Source organism: Stegostoma tigrinum, chromosome 6, assembly GCF_030684315.1.
Source record: "Stegostoma tigrinum isolate sSteTig4 chromosome 6, sSteTig4.hap1, whole genome shotgun sequence".
Lineage (NCBI taxonomy): Eukaryota > Metazoa > Chordata > Chondrichthyes > Orectolobiformes > Stegostomatidae > Stegostoma > Stegostoma tigrinum.
The window spans coordinates 98,754,298-98,764,554 of record NC_081359.1 but is presented as its reverse complement, the minus strand read 5'-3'; the positions used below and the strand labels follow the sequence as shown (position 1 = coordinate 98,764,554).

Below are 10,257 nucleotides of genomic sequence, written 5' to 3'. Positions count from 1 at the left end.
GTACATGCCCCTGAAAGTTGTTTGACGCAACAGTTGTAGCTTTGCTCTTAGAGAATCTGAAAGATTTCAAACGCTATCTCGTTAATCGTCAACTTCCTTTGCTGGCACCAGTTCATCCGTAATGTGTTGCTATTTCCCATGTTTGTACATCACTTTCAGAGGATACTTTTGCAAATGAAGGAGCATCCTTTGCAGACACCTTGAAAAAGTGGTTTGAGGAAGAAGATTTGACGTGGTTTGTAGTTGCTGCCACTTTGTTTCTGATTAAAATGCTTTCAAGCAAAGGCATTAGCCAGTCCCTCTTTCTCTCTCTGAGCACAGCACTGTTCAGTTTGTGTTAACACCCTGGATGTAACTGGTTGGCCTTACTATATAAATGTCTTGCTGGCACCATGCTGCAAGATGCTTTCGTTATTATTATGTAATACCTCAGGACTAGACTGGTCATCACTAGTTTTTGATTCTAATGGAAGGCGTTTCGTGTTCTGTGCCCCAATGCCACAGCAAATCCTTAGCAGTGGGCTTCAATAGAGGTTCACACTCATACATATATTAGAAAATATCTCACAAATCCAGCAAATCATTGCATTTACAGATCTGTTAGTCTCTGCGGACAAAATCTTATAGGAGTTTGACTGATGTAGGCTATGGCAAGGGTAGTGTCATAGACCTAAGAGGTCCAGAATGTCCGTCTTGATGTCAGGAGCATCTCATTCCATTTCTTATGCTTTTGCTGGCCCCTGAGGCAAGTTTCAGCAAATTATCAATCAAGGCCCTACCAACAGCTTGAGTTGAATCATAGTATCCCTACAGAGCAGCAACAGATCCCAGTTGGCCCATCGAGTGTGTATCAACCTCCGAAGAGCTTACCATCCACCCCATTCCTGTAACCCTATATTTCCCATGGCAAATCCACCTAACCTGCACATCATTTGACTGTGGGAGGAAACTGGAACACCCAGAGGAAACCCACAAAGACAGAGGGAGAACGTGCAAACTCCACACAGGCAATAACCCAAGGCTAGAATTGAACCCAGATTCCTGGTGTGGTAGCAATGATAACCTCTGAGTCAACACACCACCATCAACCACCTCATTAACATTCAGGTCTGTATCTTGCCAAACACACCAACCAAGGGAGACATTGTGAAATCATGACATGGAAATCAAAGTGGGTGTCAAGCAACTTCAGCTCACCACTTACTCTGAAGAACATTCCAGTCCCTTCAACCCAAGCAGCATGTCAGGTTATGAGCCAGGGGCACCAGCTACATGCAGCCCATGCCCATTAACATTAGCATCTGGTATTTGCAAGCCCTCACAAACATCATAGTATCTCAGCGATGTAGAGGTCAGTGCGCCATACCACCACTGCGCCTCCCTTGTCTGCAGGTTTGACGGTGAGGTTGGGGTTGGAGCAGAGGGAGCGGAGGGCTGCCCGATCTGCTCTAATTCACCGGAGGTCTGTTGACAAAGCCCAGACTTGCATTGTAGGATGTACTGGCAACTAGCAGCAAAAAGTTGGAACAGGGACGCACTGGGATTGCATTCAGCCACAACAGGTCACAGATTGAACCAGACTGTATCTCACAGCTGCTCACTTGGTCTCTAAGCATTTGTTTACTTAACACCTACCTGCTTGCTCACACCATTACTACCTTGATGTGCCAGGTCTATCAGTGAATGGGGATAGGGGTGAAGGTGGGCAAGTGCAGGCTCATGTAGATGGATGGGAGGCGTCCCAGGGGTGGGGGTGTTGGTGGGTGTGGTGGGGGCGAAACCTACGGTGAAGGAAATCAGGAATGGAATCTGGATGCCTGATGTGTCATCGACATGTCGACTCAGAGGCTGGAAGCCACTGGCCCAGGAACATTCATTGTCTCCTTCCATCGCACTGGGAATGGAAATTGTGCAATGGGGAACAAAATGGTTGTAACCATACTCAGAGTGGGCAGAGTAGGCGAATTAAACTATGAGGCAGAGGGCCGCAAGTGCCAATGATGTGAGGACCTTTAAAGGAAAACACAAGGTCATGTCTGGTACAGGGCACAGCTTAATTCCTGACCATTCTAATGCACTGGGCCTCATTTATTATTGAGTTTTTATTATTACTCTTTCATTGTTTTTACACACCTCAGTGTGTTGTCTACATATCTGCATTCTGTTTGAGTCTATAGTGACTGCCCCTGTTTTTTATTCCTGAGCTGTATCCAAAATATTTCATTTGAAGAATCTTCCAAGATATTGTCCCCTTTATTACAGTAGCTGAATCTTTAATTAATAATGTGAGACTCCTTCATCTATACATGCTCCTCATCCTGCCTGAAAAGCATACAGCCCACAATATAGTCTGTCTTCACCCTCAACCATGTCTCTGTGATAGCAACAAGATCAGAATTCCATCTCAATCCATGTCTTTTACTTATCTGCCTATCCCCTAATACTTAGAGTATGGGCTTAAAGTACTTAAAGCAAACCATTATCGCAGACGTTATGCAGCTTGCCTTGTTCCCTTGAAATTGCACAGAGCTGATTACTTTACAAAAGCACATTGTATCCCTGTTGTACTAACACTTTATGTCCTCTCCCACTGTTGGACTAGTTTAATTCTTCCCACCAGCACTAGCAAAGCCACCCACAAGGATGTTGGTCCCATTCTGGTTCAGGTGAAGACCATCGCATTTGCAGAGATCCTACATTCCCCAGAAACGGTCCCAATGATCCATGAATCTAAACTCCTCCCTCCTGCACAAACCCTTGAGCCATACATTCATCTGCTCTATTCTCCTATTTCTGTACTCATAGCCAATGGCAATAGGAATGATCCAGCAATTACAACCCTTGAGGTCCTGCTCTTTTGTTTACTGCCTTGCTCCTAAAATTCTTGATGCAAGATCTCAACCCTCATTCTATCTATACCATTGTTACAAATACTTAACCTTGATGACTCCCCTACTATTCAAATAATATTCTACTTTTCTGTTTTTCACAATCAAGTGTCTCAATGTACATTTATCCATATTATACAGCAGCTGTTGTGTGTTTGTCCCCACATAAATTGTCTAAATTGCCCTGAATCCTTTTTGTATCTCTTCACAACTCACAATCCCATGTAGTTTTAAGTCAAGAGCAAACTTGGAAATATTTTGTTTGGTTGCCTCATCCAGGTAATTTTATATGTGTGTGTGTGTGTGTGTGTGTGTGTGTGTGTGTGTGTGTGTGTGTGTGTGTGTGTGTAAATGTATATAATATGCATATGTGCGTGACTCTGTGTGTCTGTGTGTAAATATGTGCTTGTGTATTTGTATATATATATTATATATCAAGAGAATAGCTAAGGCCAATTCCCGCTAAGGGAATGGCTAAGGCACTATTCCCTGCACCATCTCACAAGTTACTGCCTACAACAGGAGTAACGACCCATTTATTCCCACTCTATATTTCTTTTCAGCCAACCGATTCTCAACCCGTGTTAATACATTATTAATCCTGCGTTCTTTAATTCTGGCCAATAATTTCTTCAGTGGGACATCATCAAAAGCCTTTTTGAAATCCAAATACACCACATTCACTGGTTCTCCCTGTCTACTGTACTTAGTTATATCCTCAAAAAGCTCCAGCAGGCTAGTTAAGCATGATTTCATAAACCTTTAATAAACCCATGCTGAGTTTCTCCAATCCTGTTAATGCCTTCCAATTGTTCTGTTAGTATGTATTTTATAACAAATGCTAACATTCCCAGGCAATGGTTGAGCAATAGTGTTCCCTGCTCAGCATACAGCCATGGCATTTGACATTTTGTTGACTTTTTTAATGGACTGTAACAGGAGCCATGCAAAACCAGTGCCTAGAGTGCAAAAATATTTCATCCTCACTGATACAATCTCTAAAATTTTGAAATAGAAGTTAGAAACAAAGTTTGGTTATTTTTAAACCATCTACCAATGCTACAAAGAAGTAAACAGGATCTTAGAAAATGGATTTTCCTTGTCGATGTATGTGTGTTCTCCGAGCTGGGAGGTTTGATAGCAGACATTTCATCCCCCTACTGAGTGACATGCTCAGTGGCCTGGAGCCTCCAGTGAAGCGCTGTTGTCTTGTCCTGGTTTGAATTCTATATGGCCTGGTTGTTGCTGCTTCTGGTAGGTACTGGTTCCAGCTGTGCATTGTAATGGTCAGTATATTGGGTCTAATTCAATGTGGATTTTCCTTTAAAAATCACTTCAGACTTGCTTCAGTATATTTTACATTAAAATATTAATTTAGACAAATGTCAATGAAAAGTGATATGCACTTTAAAATATTGTAAAAGCTTTTCAAGTTGAAATATCAAAGTCATATAAGTGTTATTAAAAAGTTACAAACACTAAAGTTACTTCAAACTTATCAAAAGGTTTGATAGATAAAATATATTTAAGTCAAATCAAAATGTTATATTAACAACTAACAATTAACAACAAATTCATCAGATCAGTACTTCTTGCTGAAGATTCCCATGTGTTGCTGGCAACCTGTCTTTTTGTACAGAATTAACCCTGTTGAGCATGCTGTGTGTCTGATAATACTGGTTCCAAGTAAGAATATGTGAACTTCACATTAGTTTCAGGGCAATTAGCCCAAATAGACAAACTATGAATCCCTAATCCAAAAACAGTTCTGAGGAAGGGTCACCAGACCCAGAACGTTAGCTCTGATTCCTCTTCACAGATGCCACCAGACCTGCTGAGCTTTTCCAGCAATTTCTGTTTTTATTTCTGATTTACAGCATCTGCAGTTCTTTCAGTTTTTGTTGTGAATCCCTAATGTTTTACAAAGGAGCATGGCTTTAAAAGGTGTGTTTTGTCCTTTTTTTTGAAGAGGGGCTTTAAGACAGAGGTGACCAGCTGCCTATTTGAATCCAATAAAGTAGACAGCTTGTGAGACCAGAGGTTTTCGTTAAAGTTGGAACAATGGAAACAGCCTGAATGGGTGGGGTCAAGCTCCCCCAGAAGCAGGACTTTTAGTTTTGGTTACTTTAGTGGCAAATGCTAGGGCATTGAGACTAGATCTGGGAGCTGTTTTTCCTCTCTCAGTTACAGCTAAAAGCTGGGGTTCTCTTCTTGCTGTTAGAATTGCATCTGAGACAATCTATTGAACTAAGTTTGCCATCGCTAAAGGTGTGTTTATGGGATGTTATGATATTAAACAGTTACTGTTTAGAACATAGAACATAGAACATTACAGCACAGTACAGGCCCTTCGGCCCTCGATGTTGTGCCGACCTGTCATACTGATCTGAAGCCCGTCTAACCTACACTATTCCATGTACGTCCATATGCTTATCCAATGACGACTTAATTGTACCTAAAGTTGGCTAATCTACTACCGTTGCAGGCAAAGTGTTCCATTCCCTTACTACTCTGAGTAAAGAAACTACCTCTGACATCTGTCCCATATCTTTCACCCCTCAATTTAAAGCTGTGCCCCCTCGTGCTTGCCGTCACCATCCTAGGACAAAGGTTCTCCCTATCCACCCGCTACCTCACCAAAGAATTCTAATAGATTTGTCAAGCTTGAACTCCCCTTGATAGCGAGGTGCTGACTCCACCCTATTTACTATGCATTTCCAAGTACTCTGCAATCTCATCGTTCATAATGGACTCTAATATCTTACCTCGACTGAGGGCAGACTAACAGGCCTATAGTTTCCTGTCTTCTGCTTCCGGCCCTTCTTAAACAGGGGTGTTCCGTTAGCTCTTTTCCAATCCTCTAGGACCTCCCTGACTCCACCTTATCCTGAAAGATCACCGCCAATCCTTCTACAATCTACTCAGCTATCTCCTTCAGAACTCTGGTGCGTGGTCTATCTGGTCCACGTGATTTATCCGCCTTCTGACTTTTCAGCTTCCCCAGCGCCTCTCCTTAGTGATGCCCACTGCACTCACTTCTGCCCCCGGACTCTCTTGAAGTTCTGGCACATAGTTGGTATCCTCCACTGTGAAAACTGATACAAAGCACCTGTTCTGTTCCACTGCCATTTCTTTGTTTCCCATTACTACTTGTCTAGCCTTAGTTTCCAGTGGTCAGAGATAATGTGAACTGCAGATGCTTCAGAATCCAAGATAACAAAGTGTGAAGCTGGATGAACACAGCAGGCCAAGCAGCATCTCAGGAGCACAAAAGCTGATGTTTCGGGCCTAGACCCTTCATCAGAGAGGGGTATGGGGAGAGGGTTCTGGAATAAATAGGGAGAGAAGGGGAGGCGGACCGAAGATGGAGAGAAAAGAAGATAGGTGGAGAGGAGAGTATAGGTGGGGAGGTAGGGAGGGGATAGGTCAGTCCGTGAGGACGGACAGGTCAAGGAGGTGGGATGAGGTTGGTGGGGGGAAATGGAGATGCAGCTTGAGGTGGGAGGAGGGGATGGGTGAGAGAAGGAACAGGTAGGGAGGCGGGGACAGGCTGGGCTGGTTTTGGGATGCAGTGGGGGAGGGGGAGATTTTCAAGCTTGTGAAGTCCACATTGATTCCATTGGGCTGCAGGGTTCCCAAGCATTTAAATGATCTATAATTCTGTTAAGTTTTTGAATAGAGTTGTTATTCCAATTCTCTTTTTTGTGGTACTTTAACTACAGTGTATGAATAAAGTGTATTTTGTTTCAAGACTTGTAGCTTGACCAATCGAAATGCATTTGGAATGCAATACCCGGCACGTGTCTATAACATAAGAAAAAGTGAAGGTTCAGGCTAAGTCCTTCATATATTTTGAGAGGTTTTGATCTGGTCTATAAAACATGTGTATAGGCTTAAAGTTGTGATGTGGTTGAGACCCTTATATCTCAGCATTCACAACTACTGGGAGTGCAAAACCCAGATTGATCACTGATAATGACAAACAAAGTTTTCCAAACATCAAAATTACATGAAACATTGAGCTTCCCAAACCTATGGGTTGATTTTAGCTTCTAAAAAGAAAAGTGGGTGTTTTGGTTTCATGCCACAGGTTAAATTGAAATATTTTGGGGCTCAAATTCATTTTGAACTCAACACCTTTGGTTTCAACAGGGCATGAAAGGAAAGGCAGGAGACCCTGATATGTTTGCAAGCAGCAACACATCTTCACTTTAATGTCCTTTCTATTTTAAATCACAAGTGGACTTGCCATTCTTCAGAAAATTTGGTAAAAGAGGACAAAAGGTACAGAATCATTAAGTTAAGTTCTTTTGCAGCACTGTTTCTGGGTCAAGAGGAACCAAGTTTCCTTCAGATTCATCAATTGCACAGATCATACCTCCTATATCCCATCCCCTAAATGGAATACCCCTAACCCCACAGCATGACCATCTAAGCTTGCAACCCCCATCAACCAAGCACTTATTCCCTACACACCAAACCCTGCATTCTGAGCCACTCCCAGACCATCTCCCCAGGATTTCCCACCCTTCTGCTCTTGTAGGCTTCAATGTTGTGATATAGACATCCCGTCTGTCAGCCTCAGGAAGGGGATTAATTTAGCCCTCCTTTGGGGAGAGAATGGCCTAGTGGTATTATCACTGGACTGTTAATGCAGGCACCCACGTAATATGCTTGGGACTTGAACTCAAATCCTACCATGACAGTTGTGGAATTTAAATTCAGTTTAAAAATACAGAATATGATGATGACCAGGAAGCCATTGCTGATTGTCAGGAGAAAAAAAAAATCTGGCTCACTACAAAAGGAAACTACCATCCTTACCTGGTCTGGATGACATGTAACTCCAGACCCACAGCAATGTGGTTGAATCTTAACTGGTCTCTGGGATGGGCAGTGTATGCTGCTCCAGCCAGCGATGCCCTCATCCCATGATTGAATTTTTAAAAATCTTGCAACCAAACCCTAAGGACATTTGGGAAATCTAGGTCTTCCAAGGATCCCTACCTCTCAACAGCCCCTCAGTTGGCACCGACATACTCCTGCACCCCCACCATCCCCAGGCTGAAAATTCTTCTTCCCCAAATAGAGAGCAACAAAAAAAATTACACTCTTCACTCAAAGTTTGCCCAAACACAAGTTCTCATTAAAACTGTCAAACCTCTGAGGGAGTAAAAAATGCAATCTAACTTCCTGTTAATGTATAAACCATGATGAATGATTAAGTCAAGACCAGTCTGTCCTCTTGGAATAATTGAATAGCTCCTTAAAAGAGTCTGTGCAGGTACAGTGGGCCAAATGGCCTCTTCTGTATTTACAACTCAGAAAGAGCAAAGGACTCAAATTATGACATTACAGCAAAGGGCACTAACTGCATTTTCACTTTTTCCAGCGTGTAGAACAGTGAACCCAACAAAATACCGACCAGAGAAATCAATATACAAAAGTAACAGTCAAGCAGAAGAAATGTATTCATTGCAAAATTATCCTTTTGTCATTCATTGGCTGAAGATCCTTCCATTGTCCTGTTGCTGCAGTCAGATGTCCAGTATGTCCAAGTACTCACGTTCGCCCAGTGCATCTACAGAAGAAAAAAACCATTAATATTGTATAACACTATGGTTCAAAGAATTAAGCATTAAAGGGCCTATTGATAGAGTAAGTAGGGGGAAAATGTTTCTGTTGTGTTGGCAACCACAGAAAGCAGATTGACAGCATTTAATTGATGAAATAATCAGAGGCAAGATGAGGCATTTTTCCACATTGTGAGACATCTTCATTTTGAATATATGGTCAGAAAGGCTGGTAGGAGAAAATTCAATATTAACTCTCAATGAGAATGGAACATGCATATGACAAAGGAATGTTTGCAGGGCTTTGGGGAAAGAGCAAGGGTGTGAGATTAATCAGAAAACTCTTTCAAAGAGTTAATGTGGGCAAGATCGGCAAAATAGCTTTTTTTGGGGGGGGGACAAGATTATACAATTTGGGATACCACAACTCACCAAAGGTACTCGCTGTGAAATTAAACACATTACTTAAAAAAGTTGGGAGGAAACCTTCCTGTTTTACTCATGTTGCTGCAATGATTGATAGAAGGGAAAGTGGTAACAAAGCCAAGATGAGGAATCTTTATAGGAGCAGTGAGATCTGTGTGTCATGCAGTAATCAGTGTGGGAAAATAGTATCAGAGATAATGGGAACTACAGATGCTGGAGAATCCAAGATAACAAAGTGTGGAGCTGGATGAACACAGCCGGCCAAGCAGCATCTCAGGAGCACAAAAGCTGACGTTTTGGGCCTAGACCCTTCATCAGAGAAGGGGATAGGGAGAGGGTTCTGGAATAAATAGGGAGAGAGGGGGAGGCGGACCGAAGATGGAGAGAAAAGAAGATAGGTGGAGAGGAGAGTATAGGTGGGGAGGTAGGGAGGGGATAGGTCAGTCCAGGGAAGACGGACAGGTCAAGGAGGTGGGATGAGGTGGTAGGTAGGAAATGGAGGTGCGGCTTGAGGTGGGAGGAAGGGACGGGTGAGAGGAAGAACAGGTTAGGGAGGCAGAGACAGGCTGTTCTTCCTCTCACCCGTCCCTTCCTCCCACCTCAAGCCGCACCTCCATTTCCTACCTACTAACCTCATCCCACATCTTTGACCTGTCCGTCTTCCCTGGACTGATCTATCCCCTCCCTACCTCCCCACCTATACTCTCCTCTCCACCTATCTTCTTTTCTCTCCATCTTCGGTCCGCCTCCCCCTCTCTCCCTATTTATTCCAGAACCCTCTCCCCATCCCCTTCTCTGATGAAGGGTCTAGGCCCAAAACGTCAGCTTTTGTGCTCCTGAGATGCTGCTTGGCCTGCTGTGTTCATCCAGCTCCACACTTTGTTATCTTAGTGTGGAAAAATATTTTAGTTTCAAGTTCCCAGTTTTACTTTATTCCCAACCAAAGGCTGGACAATGGACAGTGTGCAAACAGAAATCTCATGGGTACACGGAAGGTGAGCAGTACACTGCCAGTTAAGCATCCAGATGCTAAGCGTGAAAATTCTCCCTCATTGTGTTTGCCCTGTGTAATGATTGTACCGAGGTCACCCAGGTGGACCTCACAGAATGTGAGTTCACTGACTGGGAATGTTAACCTGGTCCAATTAGGGAGGCCTGACTGATAGATAAGAACAGCAGTGTTGGACATCCTGTTCACTCTGAGAACTGGCACTGAGGGAGCTGGATCAGTGTCAAGGACTCTCCATTGTAAATAAAGGGTGACTTGATGATGGGATACTGGCCTCTGTGGAGTTATTTCACCATGGAAATGTATTCCTGATGTGCAGTAATATGGAGTAACTTTCTGAATGCAAGTTGTTAGAACAGGC

The 10,257-nt window shown here is 43.1% G+C and overlaps 1 protein-coding gene across 1 annotated transcript in view; it reads right to left on the bottom strand.

Moving 5' to 3' along the window:
- Positions 1-4,489: 4,489 nt before the first annotated feature.
- LOC125453522 (SH2 domain-containing protein 1A-like) overlaps positions 4,490-10,257 on the bottom strand; it is a 45,227-nt gene continuing 39,459 nt past the window's right edge. Inside the window, exon 4 of the mRNA XM_048533235.2 lies at positions 4,490-8,469. Coding sequence (XP_048389192.2) covers positions 8,426-8,469 — 44 coding nt within the window. The 3' untranslated portion in view covers positions 4,490-8,425. The remainder of the gene's footprint in view (positions 8,470-10,257) is intronic.